Raw genomic sequence first — 27,004 nt, 5'->3', positions numbered from 1 at the left:
CTTATTGTTACTGTGACAGGAATGTAAGGTGAGATATCCTTCAGTTCAGGTCAGTTCAGTTAAAGCTCCTATTTGCAGGTGAGACATCTCATGTGAAGTTATGCACGGACAAAGAAAAAACAAAACATTAGAAAAGTATGCAGTCAAACGAGTATGACAAGAGGCTGACGATACGATGAGACACTACTGGTATTGTGACGACTGTTTGCCTGTAGATTTTTAAAGTGGAAAAGTCATCCCTTACCTCCTAAAGTCAAAGCTGTCTACCACTGTAATTACTTTGGAGATGTCTTTTGGTTTGATAGTTTGATGTTTACTTCCTAAAGTGGCAGAGCCGTGCTTTGGTTACGTTACGAGTCACCGTGTGTAAAATCAGTTAGATATTTTGAAAGGTGGTCTCAAATCTTTGTGTGCTTAAATGACTGTTTCCCCCCATATCTGGCATTGATCTGTGAGAGGCAAAAAAGTTTTCTTTCCCCTGAGGCCTAGGTCGGCATTTACTCTGGGAAAGCTACACCCTCACGTGGTCATAGGTTGAATTACAACATATGAGAAAACTGTGAAGGCTGATCAAGAATCCAAAATGAAAGCAACATTCTGGCTTTTATTTTAAGGTTAGAACAAATGTGTTCAAATTGGCCTCGTAGAAGGTCAATATTTTAAAGCTATGTTAATCTCATCAGTTTCCTTCTAACCAATTATAAACCTTGCTGTGCCTCCCATCACCTAACAGCTATATATGGTGGTGGTACTTGAAATGGTGCTGCTTTGTGGTACAAGGCTCTCCCAGCCATACTTCTAAGCTAGTTGAGACCTCACTTCCCCTGACAAGATGGCACAGTGATGATGCAATCCCCACACGCCCCCTATCTCTCCACTGTTTGCCCAACAGTCAACACAGTGCCAAGAGCTCACCAATGGCATACATTGTCATTACATATTCTAAAAGGACCCACATAACCAGCCCCTCCCCTCTCCCATTCCTTGGTTTTTGTTCTCCCCTTTTTTCCCCCCTATTAATTTCCATCGTCACCATTCTCAGTCATGCCAGAGCTTTTCTCCTTGCTAGCTGCCACATTCTCCTCCTGTCAAGCTGCCTGGAGGTTTCCCTGTCACAGGCTGGCAGGGTGGAGCTGCTGTGGGTCCTGCCTGCCTTTGCGAGATGTTCATTTGGAGTGGGGAGCTGACAGGCCTGACAGCCCATCCCCACAGGGCCTTTGTCATGTGATTCAAGCCTCCCTGCAGGCTCTCTCAAGCACCCCTTTATTCCCCTATACAAATGAAGGCATGGGGCTGGCTTTCATTTTTTTGGCCAATCTGCATGCAATTGCAGAAACAAAGAAGTCCCTTACCCCCACCCCACTCACAGACAGACTTTCTTAACAAGCTTGGAGGATTAACACTGGTTGCTTCTAGATTTTGGTTTCTGGTAGCCTCATGCTGGCGAGTGTTTCTACCCTGTGACAATTAAACAGCTACATTCTTCTGTTTTTGCCATGTGTGGGGTGCACCTCCTCCATACATATTTCACTCTCTCACACGACGAGCATGTGGGGGGGAGGAGGGAGTGTATACGAATGTGCGTTTTCATGCACAGTGTACACTAATAGAGCGACAAGCTGCTAACATCGTTTAGTTTCCATTTAGTATTTCCACTTCCTCTATATGCTGTCATGGAACCAGCTTGATGATTGATAATTTAACACATAAGATCGCTCCTCCACTTGTGTCGCACGACACTCTCTTGCTGATTTGCCCTTTATTGTGTTTCATTTAGGTACCAGTGATCCTTATGTGAAGTTCAAAATTGAAGGAAAACAGTTCTATAAAAGCAAAGTGGTTTATAAAGACCTGAACCCTCGCTGGAACGAGTCCTTCTCCCACCCTCTCCGAGACAGAGAATATAACATAGAAGTTCGGGTAGGCGCTGCTTATATATGATTGCATTTTGCAAGGGACACCGGTCTTGTGCCAGACCGGACAATTTCAGTCTGAATGCAAGGCCAAGAGATGTTTAATTTAATACATGCCATACCTCTAATAATGTTGCAGGTCTATGATAAAAATCGGACCTCTGATGATTTCATGGGTTCCAGCTTTATTTCCCTGAGAGATCTTGAACTGCAAAAGTGAGTAATACTTTTACATTTTAGAGATTAGTTTATGCACAAGGGGTCTTCTCATTTTTAATCTTCATACCCTTCCTGTCTCCTCACAGAACCAATGAAATGGAGTTGCGTCTCGAAGATCCAAAAAGCAAAGAAGATGACATGGGAGTCATTATTGTTGATGTCTGCCTGATGTTCAGAGACGCCACCATCAAAAAAGGCCCGGTAGGAATATTTCAGACATTACAAGTGTTTGTGTGATGAAAATCTATATTCTTACCTGCTATTATGCACTCATTCATTGCAATTCTTCTCAATTTTATAGAGATTTGGACCCAAAAGAAATAAGGTATGGGTTTTTTAAATCTTCACATTTGCTTTTAATGCCATGATATTTTTTTAATTTCCTCATTAGCGCTTATGGTTAGGCTAATCTAACTCACTAGGGGGCAGTAGCTCACTACACAATGGTGCAACAAAGAACGAGGCATATGTTCAGGACTCAGGCTTTTGTGTGTAACCTTGTTATCAGCACAGCCTATTTCCTTTCTGCTTTATAGTTAACCTTTTTAGCAATGCATACTATATTCAGTCAGTGGAATCATTTTGTGTAAAGAAAGTATGGTACAATATTACATTCTGATCAAAATCAAAGTAATAGTATTCGCTGAATATGCTGTCATGAAAGAGCCTTTTGATGAGCATTATAGAGCAGTATTTGGTTTTGTGGTAAACAAAGTTCCGTCTCTTCTCAAGTGGTTTTCAATATATTGAAGCAGTAATTAGATTCAGAGTGAAATAGGAGGGTTGCTGTTTGGGACTCACACTGCAGCGATTGGGTTTATTTTCACACCTATGCTGTCACTACATCTGCCACTGTTCAGTCTCTTGATGGTCCAGTAGGCAGTCTCAATTTGAAATTAGATGACAAAGGAATGAATGCCATTTTCATACACATTGTAGGTTATCCACTACAGATGGTTAAATATACTCAAAGGGAGACAGAAATGTGTGGCGGGACTCTGCGCGCTGTTCTCCTGCCTAAATCACGGTGCTAATTTAACAATGTAACAATGCCATTTTTACCCCCCCCCCCGCCATTTCATGTTTTTTTTTTTTGACAAACGTACAATATCTTATTGCGTTTAACACCTATCCTGGAAGTGCTGAATACCCGGCTCTTGCAGCTCTACTCCCCCTCCGTCAGAACATCGTTTTCTCCCTCTGTGTTACCACGACAGAGACAGGGAATTGCAAGTGCCTGAGTAAAAGTCTGCTGTGTGACAGTGTTTCAAACAGGAGGGGGCGTATGGGAGAAGCGGAAGGGAAGGGGAGCGGGGGGGGCTTGGCTGTTGGAGGCATGTTGCCAGTGTGGGATGACTAAGATCGGCAAGGCTGATAATTCCCAGGCATAGCGGGCAATAACCCAGATGTTAGGATGTAATATCACAGCTGTGGATGGACAGTGCTGAGACACCAGCCAAATGGACCTGGGTCTGAGCTCATCATGCTTGTCCCCATGCTGTCCCACCATATGGAAGCAATCGCACAGCCCTTTTAAGACCAGGAATAGATTCTCTTTAGGGGCCACTTACAGTTAAGTGGAATTGTTTTATTGGCCGCTGAGATAGAAATGTGTCCAAGATAAACACTTGGGATGACTTGGCTGAGGCCTGTTTTATATCGCTCCTCCACTCCCTCTGTTCCTCTTCTTTTGAAGGGCCTGATATTTATAGGGCTGTGCCTGTGGTATTCCATGTTAATTCAGGTCCCCGAGATGTGCTTTGATCCCCTCCGGATTGGGTGGCAATGTGGGTTGCGACCCCGTAGCTATTGAGGAGGGGCCGGAGTGGCAGGGGAGTTGCAGTGGGGCTGTTTGAAGCGCCGTCGCCGGGGCAGCCGAAGGAGCCGGGCAATCAAAGAAGCGAGAGCAGATTACGCTCCTTCGCTTTAATTACAGTCAGCCCTACACAACCTCTGTGCTGTTTGTTTTTACAGCCCTGGCCTATCACCGCACAGCCTCACGGGAACTCTAACATGGAAACATATCAAGGTCTCTCGTTCTCTCTCACACTTGCTCTGTGACACACGGCGGGAGAAGTGGATTATTTGCTGCTCTTGAAGGCTTATTGAAAGCACAGTACCCTGGTCAGTTTGATATCTTCACCTGAGCAGAAAAACACTCGTTACTTTGCTGGCTGAATTCAAAGTGGATACATTTGCTAACATGCAGTAAAACTCTGATGCTGGCTATACATGCTGCATGTATGCATAATTTGCTGATGAGAGAGAGAGAGAGCTGTGTGGTTTGCATCATTACTCACTGCTGCCTGCTGTCTCTGGTGCAGTATGCCAAGTGTCCTGCCTCCCCACACTCAGTCTGGGAGCCAGTGATGAGTGGGACTGTCACAGCCAGGGACATCTGGCTGCTCGCTGACGTCCCTCTCTTCCTCTCGTTCCAGGAGCCGCCATGGTGTGGCTCGCCTGTCAGTAGAGATGTGCTAATGTGCACCAACAGAGATGCACTGTATAATGTAAACCTTTGTCCTACTTTTGTGCACTCTGTGAACATGATGAGATGCCAGGCTGAGGCGGGAGCAGGTAAAAGGGAAGCGATCTCACAAAGCTTGCGCGCATGTTGCGTTGAGGAAAAAAAAAGAAAAGAGAAAAAGATCTAACTATCTGTGTGCATCTTTGCCCCGCAGCAGAACCAGGCCACGCCGGCTCAGCGCTCGGCTGAAACACAGAAGAATCAGCTGAGGAACCAGATGTGGACCGGGGTGCTCTGTATCACCTTGGTGGAGGGACAGGACATGCCGCAGTGTGGCCAGGGTGACATTTACGTCCGCTTTCGCCTCGGTGATCAGAAGTACAAGAGCAAGGTTGGACTGGTCTCATTAAAAGTCGCTCTCTTTTTGCAATTCTCCTACACTCGCTTTACTCGTGCTCCTCTGTCTTTTTAATGTCTGCTCTTTAGACTTTAACTTTCTTCCTAGGCCCACTCTCTTACTTCCCCGCTTTTCTCTCCCAGCAGGCACCTGCCACTGACTCACCTCCACCTTGGCTCACTGGGCCATGGCAGAGGCAGCTCATTAGACTGGGCAAGGCTGCCACTCACTTCTAACTGTGCTTCGAGTGCCGGGCTTCATTGCCTTCATTTGCATACCCAGCATGCCCTGTTCATCTACCTGTACTTGTTGGCCTCCCCCCTGATGATTCCATGGTGCACTTGTCTCATGTTGTCGTGTCATTTCTTTGTAAACCTCTCTGCTTTCCTCTCTGCTTGTTTGTTTGTTGAACAAAGCTGATTCTAATTGGAAGCTGTCAGTGTTTACAATCCCACAGTGGCTACTGAGGTGTACACATACAAGCACACACAAATAGATACACATACGCGCAACATACCTCTCTTTCTCCTCTCCTGCCTCTTTCTGGTAGGACTGAGTGAAGACTTAATCCAGCCGTCATGCAGGAGCTGCTCAGTCTGATAATGCATTAAACCTGACATTGCGTCAAAGTGTTTGTGCGCGCTCGTGTATGTGTGTGTGTTTCTGTGTTACTGTATGTGCTGAAGCCGCATCTTTTCTGCCCTTAGAACCTTTGCATTCAGCCAAATCCCCAGTGGAGAGAGCAGTTTGACTTCAATCAGTTTGAAGATAACCAGGAACCTCTACAGGTGGAGATGTGCTCAAAGAGAGGGAGGAAGAGTGAAGAATCATGGGGGATGTGAGTATTCCCTGGTTCGTAAAGTTACATTTGCCCACACACTCGCTCACCCGAGGAACTCACACTCCTTACAAATTGTTTCAATTGAGCGAATCTCCTTTTTTGTGCGCCAGGCTTGAGGTTGACGTGTCGACACTTACGGTTAATGAGAAGCAACTCTACTCCTATATGCTGAACCCAGGAAAAGGCAGAGTGGTGTTTCTGATCACCCTGAGATCCGTCTGGGGGGTCTCCATCTCTGACATCGAAAATGCTACCTTGTCAAAACCTGATGAGAAAGACGAAGTGGTGGAGAAATTTGTACGTTTTTCCTTTTGTACCTGTATAATGTTAAAAAGAAAAACAGGACAATAGTAGTCATGCACATAACACCAACCGGTTCAGTAATGAGTTCAAGTTTGGGATGTAGATGGGATTGCTTAAGATGAATATATGATGTAATATATGTATAGCAGTATCACACTGAATAATTATGCCTTCTTTGTTTAACATTTTTCAATTTCATCTTTCCAGAGCTTAAAAAACTCGCACAACTGCATGAGAGATATTGGCATCCTTCAGGTTGGCGTAATCAGGGCAAATGATCTCCCTGCTACAGACATTAATGGTATTCAGCTACTCCAGATCATCTTTTTTTAATTTTCAGATTCATTTCTTAGATAAGAATAGAATAGCCCTTTATTGCCATTGAACATGTGCAATGAAATTGTGGATACATCACATTGTTGCTGTTTTGCAGGAAAAAGCAACGCCCTGTGCGTTATAGAGCTGGGGAACTCTAAACTTCAAACTCACACAGTCTATAAGAATGTAAATCCAGAGTGGAAAAAATCCTTTACATTGTAAGTAATACAAGTAGGGAAAAAAGCAAATCTGTAGCAAATTTTTGGGATATATAATTTAATATTGATCACATTTGAATTACTCATTCGCAGCCCGATTAAGGACATCACCGATGTGGTCGAGTTGACAGTCTTTGATGAAAATGGAGACAAAGCCCCAAACTTTTTGGGGACGGTGGCCATTCCTTTACTTACTGTAAGTCTGCTGAGTTTATAAATATCTGTTTAAAAAAAGTAGCAAATCACTTTTATATGTACGTATGTATTTTGAATTTCCCAAAGGTTAAGAATGGCCAGGAGATAATTCTGTTACTGAAGAAAGAAAAACTGGGAAGTGCGTCTAAAGGAAGCATCACTCTGGTGCTGGAGGTTATCTACAACAAAGTAAAGATCAAATCAACTTGGTCAAAAATTGTTAATGTTGATAATAGCCTGTATTATATGTTGTGAAAAGTCTTAACGAACGGAAGCATTCGTTTGTTTTCTTTGTTTGCCTCAGGTGGGAGCTAGTGTCAAATCCTTCCAGCCCAAGGAGGCAAAATTAACAGAGGAAACCATCAAGTTCAACAAAAAGGTGATTTCGATTGGTTTTTGCAAGATTTTGCAAAAGAAACTAAAAGCTTACAATAAAGTCTCCTCCTCACAATGTCCTAAAAAAGTGGCCACTAAAAATCTACACATAGGTCGTAGTTCAGATTGTTCTACTCAACCTAATTAGTTTTATTGGGTTTGGCTTCAACGTGGCAAATAAGGGATTGTAAAGCCGATCCAAGCTCATTGCAAAGTCATAAACATTTTGTCCAGTATCAAAATGATACTAACTGGTGTTTTCTTCCAATTATTTCCCATTAGGTTCTTGCCCAGAGTATATATCGGGTCCGCAAAATCAGCACAGCAGTTCTGTCCACGTTACAGTACATTAAAAGCTGTTTTCAGTGGGAGAGCACGCAACGGAGTCTAATAGCCTTTCTGGTAAGTCATTGCCTCATGTTAATGAACTCTCTTTAAGCCTAGGGGCGAACAAGTTTTGTCCCATTTCACTGCAGCCCAGTTTTAACTCTTTCATTTTATGTGAATTAGATGTTGAAGAGATTCTTTGGTTTAGCCATTTTCTCTCCCTGCTGGACTTTTTCCCATGAAAAACAATGGCTGCCTTCTGTTTTTATCCCATGTGCAATGTGATGGATGTGATTTATCCTTTAAATCAAACCCCACTTGGCTTTCCTTCACTTCTGATGACATTAGAGTGTATTTGAAGGTGTGGGGTTTGGGCGTTTGTACATCTGACTTCTTAGCAAAGCCTCCTAACCCAGGGGATGGTGTAAGGAGGATCACAGTCTCAGCTTCCTTGGGTAGAGTAGTGACAGTCTGCCTCTGAGATTTGAACCTTGTTTAAATGTCTCTGTTTAGCTGTTTTTAATGAGGGTATGTGATCTTAGGTCCTAAGCTTAAATAATCTTAAAGCACCCAGTGAATCCCCTGCAGTACAGCACATGTAATGTCATGATTAAGAGTGCACACTTACCATGAAAGCCCTGCCAGCGCTGTGTCAGGGTGAGGAAGCGGTCACAGACAGGGTGTGTGAAGAACTCTCCTTTCACCGCCTTTCTTCTGTCTGCTCTGTCTCAGGATGACATGCAATTCATACCTGGTGTATTCTATAAGCCCTTCTCACTGATCCTGAGGTGCAAATCCCCGCAGGCAATGGCCAGGCTCAGTGTATCACAGCCTTTAGAACAGCACGGCACATAGACAGGCAGACAGCGGACACACAGACAGGAAGGCAGAGAACAATGCAGCCAATTGTATAAGGAGAGTGGGAGGCAGGCTACTATCTGGGAAAGAAAGTTGGAGCACAGAAAGAGGAAGACAGTTCAGCGAGAGTGCGGGCGAGATAGCGAGAGACTTGGAGGCAGACGGGCAGGCATGGATACGGGCAGGAGAGCAGGAGGATAGGCAGGCTGACAGGTGACAGGTCAGCGGGATGGGGCCATCTTCTTCCACCTATAATTAGATCCTCCGCAGGCAATGGGAGTGCGAGGTGGTACACTCTAATCTTTCATTTCCACTTCTACTCCACCTGCTGTTTAAGAGTTCAGCAGATTTTAAAATTGAGGAAAGAGGCTCGCGCTCACTTTTCTCATGGTGACTGTCATTGTTACGGCAGTGTAGCCCCCCCACCCCGTCGTCAGCTGTGTATAATCTGTTCGCTGTCGGTGAAAATGATAATTCTTGCAATTCTTATCCTTTTATTTGAAACAACTGGCACGTTTTCAGACACTGATACCAGCGTGCAAAAAGCAGACAGTAACACACCAGTCAGAGTACGCCTGTGCCCGTGAAGAGGTGCGCTTCAAATAGTCTAAGTGTCGAAGGTCGACGGCGAGAGTTGCCCAAAGAGAGCGAAACTGCCATTGTTATTCATCACCCACTAATCAGCAGACTGAGAGTACAGCGAGTGAAAAGCTCTTTTTTTCCCCCCCTTTTCAGTGATTTATTATAGTTTCAACAGGCACAATGAAACATGCAAATCACAATACTGTAAATACTGCAACAGGAAAAAAAACTCCTTCTGCTACCGCCTCACTGTCAACGAGGCCAACCGCAAGGTCCTGACTGACTGTCATTACAAGCCTGGTGCCATGCCACCATCCTCGTCTCGTGCCCCTGCCCACTCCAAGGGCGCTCACCGTACAGTCACTTCTCCTCCTCCAAGTCATCGTTTCCAATTAAGTTACTGTTTGGAGCTGTCTAAAGCAGCATGCCACCATGTGCTTTAATGAAAGCAGCTCCCACTCCTATCTTTATATCTTTAGGCAGTGGTAATAAGGTAACTGATTCAGACATTGACAGATGGCCTCTGCTTGCCTCTCAGATGTGCATAATTATACCACTAGTGTCTGCTCTTTTCCACAGTGGCAGGCAGCGCAGGGCTTCTCAGGGTATAGCAGTTGGAAACACTGCAGCGGTGGGTCTAGCTATAATATACATTACAATACATTATTTATCATGCAGGCAGACCAGTCCTACCCTTTTACACTATATACATCCTGTAATGCATTACCACAGCTGTGGTTTTTACTGGGACTGCGGGATGCTCACGTAGTGCTTTACCAGGAATACTTAGCTATTATATCACTCAGTCCCACAGGCCAATTTTCTGACCTCTACACAGCACGTAGTCTACGCTGCTACCCTGTTTATGTAGATTTTATAACTGGATTATGAAGAGGTTGTTGGTTTAGGGTGTGCAAGGTACTCAAATTTTGCAGAGATCAGTGAACTGGTTCCAAAGACTGAATAAGCAAGTTGTGTGTATATATATATATATATATATATATATTTATATATCTCAATTTGATTTCCCCCGTGGGTAGCAATCAGAAAGCTGCACATTGACTTATTTGGCTGGGCGACTAACGAGTGTTTTTGTGGGAGAGGAGACTCCGTAAGGAATGGAAAGACTTGCAGTGTTGTTACAGTTTGTGAACGCGGGGCGGTTGCTTGTTTTGACTGTGCAAACTCATCAGCAGAGTCCATACTTTTTGAAGTTACCTTCAGTTTTCCACCAGTGGGTTGCAGTTTTAAAATAGTCTCTCTAATTAGGTAATGCAATTTAAGAAAGGAAAAAGAAAAACAAGAAAAAGGGGAGAAAAATCTTTGTCGTGCATTTAAACAAAGTTTTGGCAAATCCTCATAAACATTTTCATCAGTAAGTGGAAATACAAACATGAAATTTGGATTTTTTTTCCTCCCTTCTTCTTGTTTATGCTACAGTAATGAGCTGAGGATCTGGGCTTTTAAAGAGTTTGACAACAGCATGTTCCTTTCTCTGAGAGAGAGGGAAATTTGACAGCTAAAATCTTCATAAAATAACTGCCTTTAGATGTGCTTTTCACTAAGACTGAGCGAGATGAATGTGCGATACATCAGCAGCGACTGCAGAGGGGTCACCCAGAGTTCTTTGCTGCACGCAAGGATACCACCTGTAGATGGAGCTACAGCACTGCTAGAAACATCAGCGGAGGCGCTGGAGAGATCAGATCACTAACTTTTTCCCAACAGGAGCCATTCGTGGGAACAACTTGGAGTGAAATCTTCCATTCTGTGCATTAAACCAAAAGACACAAGTTTCTTCCAGGAAAAAAAAAGAAGAAAAAGATGAAAAAGAAAGAAAGAAATGAGCGCGTATTAACAAGCCAAATTAATCTGGAGTTTAAAGTTGAGAACAATTTTGATTTAGATGAAATGGTTGAAAGGTAAAAAAAGGAGGGGGATCATTTACACTTGAAAGCTTATTTTGAGCTTTGCTGTCATTAGACCGTTTTAAGTATTTAAGTAGAATTAATATTTTAACATATGAGGTACCTCATCTGTCAGGACTAACTAGAAAGAAACCTGTAAACCTTTCGTGAGTATTTGAACCATTTTCTTTTCGACATTGCCAGGTAACAACTGCTTTAGACATCATTTGACGGCCTGTGAAATGCTGATTGCCTCACATCACACACTGTAAAGATGGCATTTGATGAATGTTTGATGCGGTGCAGCTGTAAACACACTTGGCAGCTGCAGCGGGCGCTCTTTTTTTTTTTTTTTTTTTTTTTTTTGTGGGCTGATAGAATCATCGTCGTCCCAGATGAGGGCAGGACGGGGTCAGATCTGGCTCCAGAGGTCTCAGGAGACCACCTGTGTAGAGCAACAGCAGTCAGAGCCATTAACCAGAACACCAGCCTGGCCAAGATGAAGGCCACAATCAGAGTTGTCATAATTGTTCTTGTTAACACCGTCCCTGAATATGAGATGCTCTGTGAGTCTTGGATGTGCTCTTTTGTGGTTTACTGCATTGCGGCGTGCCTGGGCTTTTTGCGAGAAAAGCAAGAGGTCCGCGTGCGCCTGTGAATCGTCTCCTTGTTTCTGCTTTACATCTGTTTTCTCTCTGTTTGAAAAAGTTGGAGGCCTTAAAGGAGTGGTTTTTTTCAGTCTCATGAGGGTTACACTCTCCATCTCTGTGGCTGTGGGAGTTCTCACAGGCTGTGCAGTGGGAATGTGTCTAGAAGGGAGAAAAAAAATGATGGCAGCGATGGCGGTGTGTGTTCATGGTGTTTTAGCCCGAGATCTATTAATTATTAAATGATAGTCTGTGACTACTTACAAACTGCTCAGCAGTGCCTCCTGATTTAACACGCTATTATTATTTATCTGCCCTCAAATAGCTGAATTCAGTGTGTAACCTTGGAACATGTCACGTTATTAGTGGGATTAATAAGCTTTCTGTGCTAACGTTCACGTCATTAGGGCTGCGAATGTTTTATGTTTTAGGACATTCAAAGTTGCCGGCGCTCGTGAATTAACTGAAACCACTGCCGATCATTACAGTTAGAAAACAGCATGAATTCACTTGAAAGTTTTACTAAGTAGTTACGGTATTATGAGAAGGCAAGATTTTGTCAGTGCATCTGTTGCGCTTTGTTGTTTTATATTATGCATGTTTTCAGCCTAGTTGAAGTATGCTCTGCATTTGACCCCATTGTCTGCGCCGTATCATCACCACCTTCCCACTCACAGAGGACACCTCTCCCTGTGCAGCTGAGGTAGCGACCTGTCCACCCCTGTGTGTGGCTGTTTCGGGGCTGGTCTTGGCCCCGACGTGAGCTGAGCTGACAGGGAGAAAGAGTCGGTGCCACTGCCACCCAACCCCCCCCCACCACACACACACACACACACACACACACACCTCCTCAGGGGAGAAGGGTTGCATGGCAGATCTGTCACCCGGGAGGTCGCTCAGTGTTAACGCTCCCGACACGGATTAAACACTAGTGGCCAGTGCCGGAGTGCGGGGTCAGCGTAGCCACTACTGACAGGCACCACGGGGCCCCCGCTGACTGCCCCGCTCCAGCCTGTACTGGCGCTACTCTGGCCCTGGCATGTGTCAGACAGGCAGGGAGACAACGGCCAGAAATGTCCCCGTGTGCAAATGCTAATGCCTCGCATTGCACAGCTGCTCTTCATAAGTGCTTTGATGAAGAGCTATCACTATTGCATTGTACCGCGCAGGCAGACTTACAGGCTTATCATTCAATGCTAATCATTTGGGTCTGACTTTGAAAAAGTACTGCACACAGATTTGATGTCAGTTGCGCTGTATAACACTATATTTAGGTTTTGAGCTTTCCTAAGAAATGTAATTGTTTTTATTTACTTGGACATTTATAATTAAAATTGGTACCTTTGTACTATTTATACCCTATCCTGAAGAAAAATGAATATTAATTTTAAATAATATAAAAAAAAAAACCAGTCAGTTTTGTTTCTTTAGGTATGTAAAATAATGTTAGTATATACTTATTTAAAAATTTTGTTCCTAATTGTGTCACACTTTGCAACTCCCACAAATGATTTCACTCTGCTTAAGAGGAACATGATTTTTTTCCCCACCGTATCGCTCCCTGTTTCAAAGGTAGCCCCTTTTACGCTCACTGTCTCTCTCTTTCCCTCCCCTCAGTCGATAAGACTTGAGCTGAGGGTATGTGAAATATTTATTCAGCGTTAGCTCAGAGCACTATGGCTGCCCACACACTCTACCTGCCCTGAAGAGAAATCTTATCTGTGCTTCCTCTGCCTCCGACACCCCCTGAAAGCCTGTCCCCACACTGGCCCGAGCTCAACACAAATTACATGTCTCATTGCTCTGCATTTACAGCTACTTTAAAGCCTGCCGCGCCTGTCCCCCACATAAGCCCTCTCATCCAGACTCTGTTTCAGCTCAGCTGAAAACAAAAAAACAGGACTCGCATGAGCCGAGTTGCTACTTATGCCTTTGATTCATTATTTTTATTTTTGTTTGTTTGGGGTTTTTTGTATTGTAATTGAGGTCTTTCAGATTCATTTTACTGCCCTTGATTTCACCCATAAGAGGAAAATTTTAGTCACAATAAAAATTATTCAAGGTTTTGTAAAAGTTCCTAAGATTTTTTTTCATGACTTAATTTTATGATTTTACTATTTGTAGCATTCATATTTTGCCATTAATCACATATATCAATTATGTCCTTTTTGGTGTCTCTCTGCCACACACACACACACACACACACACACACACACACACACACACACACACACACACACACACACACACACACACACACACATAGAGACTACCACACACATTCAGACACAAACCCTGCAGCCTATAGTCCGTCTTAAACTCTTTCACTGTATGTTCACGTAATCTGGCATCCGTCCACAGCCCCCATGACTGACCCTCATAATGCTGGCTGGCGCTCTTCTCGCTTTGTTTAGCTTTCCAAGTGGAGTGCAACTGAAGAGAAATAGTGAAGATAGAGCCAAGATTAAATCTTTTGTGTTTTTGCTTGGTGCATAGTTTAAAAATAAGGGTATTTTTGAAATGTACCACACTGAGGGGAGGGGGGAAAAGCAGCTTTTATTTATTTTTTATTTTTTTAAACAGAAACAATAAGGATTTTGTGAAGGCCCTGGTGCTGTGACATTACACTTATTTGGATTATCAACAGTTTTATTTATCTTATACTGATATCAGGCCTATATTTATAGTCTGTCTGGATGAACAGAGCATTTGGCAGCCTGGTAGTCTGGCGGTGTGTCTGCCAGTCAATGGTTTAGGTTGGTAGATCGGGCCACCCCCTGTTAATCAATTTACAGTGATAGAAACTTATATAGAAGGTGTCTTTGTCCCTTTGTTCTTGCTACAGTCCCTTCTCCCTCTCCAGGGAGAGTGTGGGTGGTGGAAGCTACCCGTGCTTGCTCAGCTTTAAGTTATTTTATTCACACTTTTAATCGCTGAGTGCTTTATTATTAGGTGCTGGATTCTGCTGGCCAGGGGATCTGCATGAGAAGGCGCAGAATGCATTTAGTGGAATCATATTAATGGCACTATAAAACAAATCTGTCAGGCTGTTCTTAACCCTCCTGGCAGAATTGCTCTGCCCAGGGTTGCCCCCTTCTCCAAGCGCTTACAGGTGGCTAAGGAGAGTGCATCTCCGTCATCTACTCCACCGTGTGCTAATAGTTTTATTAATTCATTCTTTTTTTTCTCCCTAGGCACCATGTGCATAATCATACAGACATTTTTCAGCTAAATGGTGTTTGTCAAGGGAGGTTTCCTGCATTAGAGACACTCCTTCCAGACATACATACCAACACTTGTTCAATTACAAGTCGCTCGTTATCCAATTTTGCTGTGGGTAAACCGCAATGCCCAGGTATATCATTAATTATTACTACTCTGGCTTTCATTTGCTGCTTTGTGTCCTTTTTGGTGAAATAAATCACCGTTTAAGTATTTGTGCAACATATTAGCAATGTCATGCTGACAAAAAGACGATTAAAATATGCGGCTGGGCTCGGAAATGGAGCTGAACGCAATTAAAAACGAGATTATTTTCCTACAAATTTACACTTACTTTTGAAAGGCTGCACTTTGTCCAATATGTCCTTTAATCACTCAGCTGCTTGCTAATAAAACATAAACCACTTAAGTGGGGAATTAGCTCCGTCTCCATTTCACAGAAACTCTGTAGAATGTGCGGAGACAGGGGGAAGGAATAGCCCTGCCTCCTCTCATTACTGCGGAATATCTGACGGCCAAGTCTCAGTGTGCACACCTGAGTGAAGGAATCTGAGCGCCTCTCCCAGCTGTTTCTCTCCGTCGTTTTTATTAGTGTTAAAAAAGCATGTAAATCCTGAACACATGGGTTGACATACCATGAGGGAGGAATTGAGAAGATATTTCTGACAGTTTTGGTTTATACCCTCATTTAAGCACTCAGTTTAGACACAAGGCATTGTATTTCTGTAGGCTTTTATCTTGTCCACTGAGCCAGAACGCTGTGAGAAGAAATTTGCATTAGTGGGCGATTATGAATACCTGTGACAGATTCTCTCTGCTGGCTCCCTGGGCGGAAATGAATTGGCTCCCTCTGTTGACTTGCACAGGAAGACAGAGACCAAGCAATTAGACTTTAGTGGTTAATGTAGAAGCTTTTGCAGGGAGGGCAAGGAGGTTCAACATTCCTGCTGGGCTTGTGTCAGTTTCCAGGCACACCCTCCCTTCCCCCCTTTTTTCTCTTTTCTTTTTTTTTTTTAATGAAAATACTGGGAATATGACAAGCTACCTGTCCACCAGCCAGCAGAATTCCTCTGGGGTGAGGGGAGCATTTCTTTAGATTGCCTCATGGGAACTCAGGTGACAACACATGACGTAAGTTATTCATAACCGAGAGGAGATGTAGCGCAGCTATATCTGCACATCATGCATATTCATTGTTTACCTTTTTTTAAAATCATTTACCAGCTCTAGTTTGTTTTTGTGTACGTAATTCAAATGAGCTGTAACAATAACACATTGCTTATATTGTTCATTTTTTGCATCTTGGTGATCTTACTGCTTTCTGCACGGCACTTTGGCCCACTCACCCCTCCCACCCAGGTTGCATAGAGGGGATAATAAGCAGTACAGTAGCGAAGCCCAGGGCTCTTGGGCCACAGTGTTGTCGGCATTAGTCACGGTACACGTTTCCCTGGTGGCTGTTTGAACCTAGGCCTGGTGTGGCAATAGGTAGACTGCCCCCCAGAGCAACATGCACAGACTCCGCATGGTTGCTGTGACAGGAGCAGTCTGCTGTTTACAGGCCTGCTATTGGGGCCTGAAGGCCTCAGTGCTTCACATCCTGTCTCGAGCTTAACTCGAACATATTGTTCATACTCTAAGCAGCCTCCAGCTCTTTGAGCCTAGACTGCACACTGTGACCGTCGTGTGGGTTCAACATAGTAGTTACACTACGTTTGAAATGGACGTGAAAGCTAATGTAACTTTTGCAAAGGAAGCATTAATTACAGAAAAGGTATACGCAAAATTTCAGCACGCAAGATGAATTGTGGTAAATAAAAGTGGGCCATGTTGGGTGCACTGGCACGTATTCGCATTTTATTACATTTTAGGACATCTAATATAGCGTGTGGGGGACATTTAAAAGTTTTTTTGATTTCATCCATGTCAACCTGCTGGTGTGATCCTCCTCAAACATTCCCGATCATTTCAGTTGGAGGCAGACTCATTAGGCTGTCACTAAATGGGTTTAAATACAGCCGTCCAATTAGTGCTCTGCTGTGAAATGCAGTGGGTGTTGTGCAACGTGCTTAGCACCACTCCTTTACAGAATTATGAGGGATTACTCATTCAGTGTGATCCATCTTATTTCTACCAGGGGTCTTGGCTTTTCTCAGTATCATTGCCACGGAGGGGGTAAATGTTGCAAATGCTTTTCTAGTTGCCATATGTGCTTCGTCAGAAAGCGTTCCTGTCTCTGAATCTAAGAGGATTTGATGTGGATGTTAAAAGGCAGCATATCATGCCTATCCATGTCAGACTTTCTGTTCAGCAGTAAGGCACTCTGCCAGCACAGTGCTATTTGTGTGTATACTGCAAATAGGATTTCATGATATTAAAAGTTGAATGTCTTTTACTTTCAAACTGCCAGGGGTAAAATCTGTTGCCACTGGCTGTAAATCTTACGAGCTTAGTACTGTAGCTGTCATCAAGAAATTTAGGACGTGATTAAAACCATTATATATTTTGTTCTGTGAAAAGGTTTGCTGAGATTTGAAAGCTGGGTGAGGGTACAGTGGTGTGTGCTGTGTGCTTTGCTTTATACTGTCATGTTCTCTCTCCTCAGATCTTCCTCTTGACAGTGTGGCACTGGGAACTCTTCATGCTTCCCCTCTTCCTGCTTCTCCTCATAGGCTGGAACTACTTCCAGCTCTCAACAGGAAGGGCCAGCTACAACCAAGACCTGGTAAGCGATGAGGACTCGTAACTTCAGTATTTTCTTCAAATGCATGGTTTTACAGTGCAACAGTTTGTAACAAGTTAAATTGATAGTTCATCTCAAAGTCAATCACATTTTTTCTCTCTGCCCTCCACTGTGCTTCATCCATGTAGATTGTTTTGGTGTGAATTGCCCTGTTTTGGAGCTATCTCCTGTAAGCTGCCTTCTTTTTGGCACAAGATCCTCAAAGCAGAAGAACAAAATGTGACCTGGTTACTCAAAAACATTCCAAAAATGATTCTTTGTGCTTATGTGGCAAAATTACATTTCAAAATTTACATTGAATTAAATCAGCTTTTTTTTTTGAGTGAAGATTCACAAACCTTGTTGTGAGCAGATTTTAAAACAGTAGCTATTTTCTTTCTACGATCTACATCTGCCAACCAAAAGAGTCAAGCAGCTAAAATTACATCGGAATGGGAGGGGACACTGTGTTTACATCCTGCTGTGCTGTCACCAGCACAAGCAACTCGCCAGGGGTAGACGGACTTTCTCATGTGAGTGATACGGTTGGTTTGTATAGTTTGGTAAAAGCGAAAACAGTTTCCACATTAAGCTAAGAACAATGTTTTTGGATTCTTTGAATGACCAGGTCCTGGTGTGCGGAAAGAGACATTGCTGCATAGTTCTTTATTTTATTTTTTGGTGCTTTGAGAGACTCGAGATAAGTGCCATCTGGTTTCATTCTACTCAGAAGAAGGCAGACTATCACTGAAATAATATTTGTGAATAAAGGAGGACTACAGCTGAGATAAATGTGTACATTTGTGTATATGTAAATTTTTTTAGGGGGGATTTGTCCCTTTAACCCAGCGGTGGAAGGAATTAATTTCCTTTGGTGCACATGGGGCATAAATACAGCAACATAAATCATTACTTTTTGAGCCACTCCCCAAAAAATATCTTCCCCAACACTACAGTCAGTTGTGGCAGCTTTCCACTGTATGCAGCTCATAGCTAGTAACATTAGTTTCTATGTTGTCTCCAAATACAAAACCTCAAGCAGCAAAAAGCCACTCAAATGAAGTGACTATGAATATGCGATGCAGCTTACAGACTGCTGATATTGTTTGTCCACATCTGTAGGTGGAAGACTGTAGGTCTTTCAACAGTGTTATCTTTTCTCTATCTAGTCTTATGGAAATTATTCTCGCCCTACACATGCTTGTGAAGGTTAATGCTGTTCACACTTCTGACTGCCCCCCAATTTCACTGTGTTGTAAGCCTTCTCACTGGCCAGCCAGGGGCCTGGCCTCCTCACGCACCCTCCCCAAAGCGAAATCTCTGTCCCAGTCATTGTGTTTATGGCTGCTGGCTCAAGATGCCATCCCTGGGCAATGTTAAAGCCCAGGATCAACCTCATATCCAGTGTGGAGCCTCTGTCACCCTCATGTGACCCTCTGGCTGGCAATGACACAACTCTGTGCCCAGGCAATGCCACAGCGCGCACCACAGAGGGGTCAGGGATGACTTGATATAAAGTGATCTAGGCAACAACATCCAAATTAAATGTGTTTTTTCTTTCCTTTTCTGTTTTTCTGTGTGCTTATGTTGTGAAGAAAAGAGATTGCTTTGGTGTGACAGTGCTCTTGTGAGGAAGGCCCTTTTTCACCTCTGCTTTTGTGTGAGGTCACCCCTGTGATGCAGTCTCTATGGAAACAAGCCTCTCCCAATAGGGGTGAATGTACTCAAAGAAAATTTCATTACTAGGTGTTTGTTAAAAATGCTCCAGTGCCCACATGTCCCATTCGTTGGAACTCACCCTCTACCCTTTATTTTCTCTTAGGTGAACATGACCATAGGTGACGACGAGGAGGAAGACGAGAAGGTATTTTATGTTGTCTCCTTCTTGCATTTTAAGGGATAACTTGTTCTGCTAGAATGCTATTTCCTCTCAGTTTCACTATGAATGTAAATACATATTTTAGCGCATGCTGTTTTAACATTTCACTGTGATTTTACACAACGGCTTGAGCAAAAATCCTTTAAATATTTTTTTCTGAATAACTAAGGTTAAATCAAACATGGCGATGCGTGCATGCTTGTGGCAGAGACAAACCCGATTCAACCAAATAGCTGTGATTCTTTTGCAAATTTCTTCTCAGGAAATATTCAGACAAAATAAAAAAGCCACATGGGTCCTAGTCAGTATTTTAGCATAGTCACAATGACAGCTCTCTGAAGCTCTTTTCCATATTTTCATGCATTCAAAGTCTGTGAAACAGTTGTAGCACAAAGCTCTTTGTTCTCTTCCTCTGGGCACTCAGTATCAATCCTGAATGCATTGCACAGAGTTTCTGCAGCACTCTACAAATCCAAACCGCATCATTAGGTAGATTTCGAGTCCGCTTTTGGGGACAAAATAAGTAGATTTTCTTATGTCATCCTTTTCTAAAGGGAGAAGTTACACTGAGTATGATCTTTTAGAACGGGATACAGTAACAAACACATACCACACCCCAAAAGGTTATCACTTATCTTCACTTTTCCTTTGTGAGAAATCATAAATAATAATGACATCGCTTGAAAAACAGAACAACAGGAAATCTTTAAGTAGCCTGAAAATTATACTTCCCACAGCAGATAATATTCAATTATACTCAACCCGCTGTTTTTTTAGTACAGAAGGGAAAAAAGTTAACAGGGATGTGTATTATTGCTTTATGGCAATGAAGTGTGGAACTAACGCAAAGCCTCCAAGCAATGACCCCTGTGCTGCGTGTCTAGGCCCAGGATTCATATCCATAATGTGCTCAATATATTCTGCTGTGATAACCAGGGGCTACAAAAAAAAAGCCAGCTTTGTTTAAAAACACAGGCACATCCTGCAAATCCTGTCTGAAAGGACGGGCTAATTCACAGATGAAACTCGTGTGATATGTCTGCACATACAAAGTGGAAAACCCACACTTCCTATCACAGCTACTAACAGGCAAACCGAGGCTTAAACAAACAGCGGCAACGCTGAGAGAATCCGGCATTTTATCCACATTGAACTGGGAACTGAATTGACCAAATCATCATTACATTACGAGGTCAGAAAAATCATTATTGGTTTCACCTTGAAACTTCAACACATAAGCGAGAAATGTCTCTTTTTTTCTCCCACAAACTGCTTTGGTTTATGATTCTCTATATATACACCATGTGTTTGCAAACTCAGCCTTCACCTCTTAAAGCTGTTTGAAAGGTTTTTCCATGAGCCTTCTAAGCCCTTTCACACTCAGAGGAAATGAAATATCTCCTTTCATTTACTAATTAAGCAGTCACCCATGTTTGTTTTAAGCTGTCAGCTTTAATTTAAAGTGGCTTATTTGAAAGTCTTGTTATGGTCTTGCTGTCACTTGAATGCGATATCATGCAGTTAGATCAAGCAGTGTAGCTTTACACACCCTATCAAAGTCTTCTTTAAAAATATTTGGGGTTAAAGAGTGATCAGTGTTAAATTTGATGACTTCAAAGCCTCACTTTTTCCCCACAGTCTCTTTTCCCTCTGAGAAGGTTATGATTACCACTCAAATATGTTTTTATCTCCCCCTCTTTTTTCCCCCTTGAGGAAGGAAATATGTAAACCTCAGTCAGAGCGGCAAGAATGTGAAGGCATGACGTTAAAGAGAGACGAAAGGCAAGGCAGCATTACAGCAGGATAATACAGAACAGATTCCCTGCCTGTGAACAAATCTGTCCTCAGGGAAGGAGAGGGCTTACAAATTATGTGTGGCCAAAGTGACTTCCCTTTGGCCTTAGGTATCAATGGAGCACATAGACAATATTTAATCATAACATAAAGAAACAGAGAGGCAAAACAAGTCCATAGATCTCCAACAGAAACGAACAGGGAAGAGGAAACAGCCTGTACACCCCCGCGTCCAAGTCTGAGGTTGACTTGCTCGCAGAACCCAGCCCAGGGGAGTTGGTGGGGGGGTGAGGAGGTGGTTGTGGGGGTGCTAGACTGGGCTGCGGGGTTACTCCATCACTCACCCGATAGTCCACATTCACCGCTGGGTCTCCTTGAGCACGCCAGCCAGACAGACTGCCCATGTCGTGATCTGTGATGTGCACGTCGTGCTGCATGTGGACCCAACATTACATTAAAGCCCTATCTCAGCAAATTGTTTGTTAGCTTGTTTCAGGAACGCAGGTGTTTTTTGTTTAGAGAGATTTTGTATCCATGTCAGGAAAAAAAAAGAAAAAAAAAAGATCCAGTCTGAGAATTCAAATTTGGCACCGTTTATTCTAATTAAAATGATGCTAAATGAGCTTCTCCCCCCCCCAGCTTTTGATAGCTCCACATGTCTGTGAGAGCATGTTTACCTTTGTGTGGGAGATCAAATTGGTTCTCCATTACGGCACCTTAAAAGGAAGCTTTTACAATTTTATCTGAAATGAGACTATGATTTCACACAGGTTTTCTAATCAGTAGACATTTAGGCCTCGTTTAGTCCATTCCCAGTTCAGCCATCCTTTCCCATTTAAGAGGGAGATCTTTTATTTATTTGTTTTCTTCGCGCTCAAGTACATGCTTAAAAGAGAAATGAACAAAGAATATCATCACATGATTAATGTAGGAAGGACTTCAGTTTTGGTCGCTAAGGAGATGGAGGATTTCAGGAATCTTAAAGCAGATGAATAATGATAATCACGAGAGCTCTGCCTCTTGATGCATACTTCAGAGCACATCTATTTGTCTGCTTTTTCTTTTAGAAATGAAAGCCAATATGGTTTTCTCTCTTTTTCTTTTTTCTTTTGGGGCCTAGATTTACCTTGCGTGCGTATCCGTTGTAGATAAATAATGCTTCGTATCTCATACTGTAATATATTTGAATTCCAAGTCATGTAATTGGGCTGCTTAAACAAGTTTAAATGGAAATAAGGAAAGGAATGCCTAACTGACGAGGCTCCATATCAAATGAGCTATCATTTGATGTGTGGCTGTCTAAGTCCTGCAGGAGCTTACCAACACGGTTCGTAATGGCTTTTAGCAAACTCTGAAGATGTTCCGCGCCTTCAAAATAAACTTGAAAGCGTCCCCAGTCAGCTCAACTAACACCTGATGTGGAGTAAAAGACACTCAGGATGGTTTCCTCTGTTTCCCGGTGCAGTGAGGGGGGAGAGCAAAAACGAAGCGTGCACACAGATAGTCGTCTTTCCTCATAATGAGACCGTGAGATGTTAATCTCACAGAAAGCATATTTGTGATAGTTTTTCCTTTTTTGGACAGTGCTAGGCCTTCAGTGTCTGTCCAGATCGGAGCCCAGTGGGGGAGGCTCCGCTAGTGTGGGAATTGCTCTCTTCCTGCGCCTTTCGTGGAGGAGAGTGGGCCCAGCAGTGGGGAGTCTCTCTGTGCTGGCAGACAGCGTGTTCCCAGGGGCTGCCTCATGAAGCTCTGATAAAGGCACTCTGTCTGCGCCCTGTCAATGGACACTGGCTGTTGCTTCAGCTGACTTGTAACACAAACATATAGACATCCTCAAGCCTCCTGTTAGGGTCCATTAGAGCAAGCCAACCACCCCCACCCCCAACACTCTCATCCCCCTTCTCACTCTCCCTCTCCCACACTTCTCTCTGTCATCATTCCTGTCATTATTTCCTCCTTTTGATGTGAGGCTCCTCAGCCCTCTTTAGCTTGTGTTACTCGTGTTATCTCTAGTCTACTTCTCTGCCCTGGAAGGCTTCACAGTTGCCATTATTTCCAAGTTTGATGCAATCACGTTTGCTTCATTTCAAGACAAACAGCCCAATCCGCTCTCGTTCTGACTTATTGCTTTTCCACCTTGTTTATTATCTCAATGCATAAAAGCAAATAGCGCGCTTTGCGTCGTGATGGTTGTGATAATATTCGTGCGTGGTGTTCTAAGCAGGTTGAAGTGTGTGTGTGTGTTTTTTGTTGTTTTTTTGAGAATGTTAGGATAGGCTAGGAAGCAAAACGTGTTCAGACTCGTCCTGTGCAGGTTCCTGGAATAAAATCGCTCCTAAGTTGTGAGGCCCCTGCACTTCTTGTCTAGGTCGTCTAGTCTGTCTGATTGCAGATGGCCATTTTCTGTACTTTTCATCTACCGGAGAGTCTTGATTGTGCTGCACTTGTGCAACAGCTCCATTGTGTGTGACGGACAAAAGCTGAAATCTCTCAGTGCTCTGAAGCTGTTATGTGGATGGCCGAGTCTGTCTCATCTTCAAAAGCATAGTCTGAAGATGTACAGTGTTTGCTCATTACGGGCCATTCAATAGATAAATCACACATAATAGCACAGCAGAGATAAACTGGTCTTTGTCTACTCTGCCCAACAATTGACATACAGTGTACCTCATCAGTGTCTGTGCATTTTTTTTGTTTCACTTTAGGAACCCGGAAAAAAGGGTTTGATTGATAAGATATATATGGTGCAGGAAGTAGTGCTGGCTGTCCAGAACGTTTTGGAGGAGATTGCAAACATCGGGGAGCGAGTTAAGAAGTAATATGACTATTTCATAATTACCTGCCAAATATCTGGATTTTATTATACATAATACATTTAAATTACTAACATTTTATTGTTGTAGTGTATATATAAAACTTAACTGGACATGTTATTCTTTTTACAGCATATTCAACTGGTCTGTCCCATTCTTGTCGTGCTTGGCCTGCTTGGTGCTGTTTGTGGCAGCAGCGCTATTGTATTTGATCCCACTGCGATACATTGTACTGATATGGGGTAAGTACCACATGTGGAGAAAAATCGCAAGCATGTTTAATTCACATAAGATACTTAATACCTTTTGTTATTTGATCCACTTATACATATATATAAAACCAAAAATATCTCTACAAATATTATAGAAAGAAATATATACCTATATCATCTTTGCAAAACACAACTTCTTTTAGTCTTCCTAACTGTTAATCCATGATTTAATGAAGTACACTAATTTAAGAACTATGCCATCTCAACACCTCTGCAAATGCACAGAGATCAGACAGCTGCAGAGGTTTGCTCTGCCCAGTGTGGGCTGATGTAGCAGAGCCCAGCAGAGGTATGACCGAGGGTTTGTGTGAAAACAAAGCAGAGGTAGAGTAGCAAGCTGTATATAATACATGATGTCCTTGGGCAGTCTGTAGGCTCCTGGTCTAGCCTCTCATTATCTGCTGTAGTCATAGAGAATAGACCGTCATCTCAGTGGTCAGGGAGATATGCTGCCCTTAACAGGCTCTCCTCCTCCAGCTGTAAGCCCACAACCACTGTACTTCCACACTGCCTTCAACACAATCAATACCAAAAAACCACCATATCAAACAAAAAACACACAGTCTGAGACACTCCTCTGCCTTCCCAGTTAACCCCCATCTCTGTGGTTGCAAGGCAAGCCTTTCAAGTTTCTTGCACATATTTAAGTCCTTAGGTTCTTTGTCTGCATGCTGAGGTACAAGCAGTACTGAGCTGTGAATATAATGGTCCCATTACAAGACCCAAGAGATTTTTTTTCCCTCTGTGGTATGGAACTATTTGTAAAGTAAATATAGATGTGCACAAAAAGATCATATTGAAGCAAACAAAAGTGGAAAAAAGTTGTTATAACCGAGTACCTATAGTTCAAATTAAAGTAACTGCTAACACTTTGTAACTACTATTAATGAATAGTACATTTGTGGGTAATTAAATATTTTATTCTTAAATGAGATTCAGATGCTTTAGTAAGCTAAAGCTAAAGTTGTTACATAATCTTTCACTTGTTTATAAAATTACTAATGCCAATGGGTTAATAACTGATCTTTGAATCATCTTTATTGTGATTTTACAACAACCTGATGCATGCATGTTCAAAAACGTTATAACCGATTAATGAATGGTTAATAAATACTGTTTGAGTGACTGATAAACACTTGTCATTGATTAGTTAATGCACAATTTTACACCCATTAAATGTCAGACGTGCCTAGATCTGTGAAAAAACTTTTCTTCCCATAAAATTTTGACGCTATCTCCTTTAAACTTCCTGCTTTTTTTAAACTTTACTTCCTGGATATCCTGTTCTGATGTGTGCGTATGTGACACCATTACAGTCTTCAAACTTGCACACTGAGCAAATAGTAAATAGTAATTTATATGTCGAAGGGTAATACTGCTGTTTGGAAGTTGCGTCTCCTGGTATAATCCAGAGACCATTATTACCCTTTGTGGAAGAATCTACAGGGTTCAGTCGGGAAGATGTTTAGCATTTGTTTTTGAGAGTTCTACTATAACATCCTAGGATGTCAAAGGGGAGACCATTTGGCACTGAGGTTCTGAAAAGTGATTTGCGTCTACTGCTGATTCAAAATCGTTGTACACCACCTGCTCTACTGGTGATTTGATAAACTGGATGCAGCACACACTGCGAATGTGGTCAGGAGTCCTTCTAATAATTACAAATAAACTTTGTTAATAAAGGGTAAGATCATATTTGAATAATGTTCCTTATGTACAACTCATCCACTTAACACACTGTTTACTGCAACAGCGACACCCTTCTTGCACATGTTCTTTTTCAGCTATTCCTTAAACAAGGTGGGGAAATTCTGCACTGATAGAGTTGCACAACTGTTTTTTTATTATAGGTGTTATTTACAGTACAAAACTATATAAAACTACAGAAACTTGTGTCCTGTACGACGGCTTTATTTAATAATGCATTCCTGTTTTCACAGGCATTAACAAATTTACCAAGAAGCTGCGCAACCCATATAGTATTGACAGTAATGAAATACTGGATTTCCTCAAGAGGGTGCCTTCAGATGTTCAAAAGGTAAGGTCCAATTTTACATACAGATATGGAGAGAATTCCCTGAAGATGTCCGCATTATTTGCTGTACCAGAATTCCCAAGTGTTGCAGAGATATATCCTCTGGCTTTGTTTGATTATTAATGGACACTCGCCTTTAAAGCGGGCCTGCCCCAATTATTCCACAGTGCAACTCCGTGTAGCTGCTGCATTGCCCGAATAAGGAGATGCTCAGATCTCTCCTCAGCCATATTGCAGAGGCCTTGTCCGTTATTAGCAATTTTGCACGGCTGATTGAAGCGCTGTGACATAAAAGCCAGTGATTGGCTGCATGCCGACAGAGAGGGCTCCTGACGTGTCTGGCTGTTGTGTCAGCAGAGAAACTCTGATGTGGCCCCAGTCACTTCAGGGTGGTAGAGTCAATTAATGTAGTTGCGAGCCCCAGTCGACTTGCTGGGTGCCATATGTGATTACATATTAGCCATGGCTGATATGTCATTTGCATTTACATCACAGAGCTGAGAGGAGCTGTCAGGGTGTTATAAGTGGCGCTGGGTGCTCGGCGCTCTCTGACTGAGGATTTTGCTTAGCCAGGAAATGAAGTGCCACACAATGCCTTTATCTCGCAGGTAACTCACCAGACAGAATAGAGCGAGAAATCCTGACAGTCTGGATCTGGCAAGGCACTCTCACCCTAGTCTGTTTCTCAGCTGCACCCTTG

At 42.8% G+C, this 27,004-nt stretch overlaps 1 protein-coding gene across 1 annotated transcript in view; it reads left to right on the top strand.

The window, feature by feature from the left end:
- The window catches only part of mctp2a (multiple C2 domains, transmembrane 2a), a 33,955-nt gene that overhangs the window by 4,684 nt on the left and 2,267 nt on the right, over positions 1–27,004 (top strand). Inside the window, exons 5-22 of the mRNA XM_082539849.1 lie at positions 1,778–1,920; positions 2,053–2,129; positions 2,219–2,333; positions 2,434–2,457; positions 4,814–4,990; positions 5,704–5,834; positions 5,948–6,134; positions 6,348–6,441; positions 6,574–6,676; positions 6,770–6,872; positions 6,959–7,060; positions 7,176–7,250; positions 7,529–7,648; positions 17,395–17,514; positions 19,334–19,375; positions 23,890–23,999; positions 24,130–24,239; positions 26,210–26,307. Of these exons, the coding sequence (XP_082395975.1) occupies positions 1,778–1,920; positions 2,053–2,129; positions 2,219–2,333; positions 2,434–2,457; positions 4,814–4,990; positions 5,704–5,834; positions 5,948–6,134; positions 6,348–6,441; positions 6,574–6,676; positions 6,770–6,872; positions 6,959–7,060; positions 7,176–7,250; positions 7,529–7,648; positions 17,395–17,514; positions 19,334–19,375; positions 23,890–23,999; positions 24,130–24,239; positions 26,210–26,307 (1,931 nt within the window). The remainder of the gene's footprint in view (positions 1–1,777; positions 1,921–2,052; positions 2,130–2,218; positions 2,334–2,433; positions 2,458–4,813; positions 4,991–5,703; positions 5,835–5,947; positions 6,135–6,347; positions 6,442–6,573; positions 6,677–6,769; positions 6,873–6,958; positions 7,061–7,175; positions 7,251–7,528; positions 7,649–17,394; positions 17,515–19,333; positions 19,376–23,889; positions 24,000–24,129; positions 24,240–26,209; positions 26,308–27,004) is intronic.

This window comes from Aulonocara stuartgranti (genome assembly GCF_965226115.1).
Source record: "Aulonocara stuartgranti genome assembly, chromosome: 7".
NCBI lineage: Eukaryota > Metazoa > Chordata > Actinopteri > Cichliformes > Cichlidae > Aulonocara > Aulonocara stuartgranti.
This window is presented reverse-complemented; position numbering and strand designations above follow the sequence as displayed.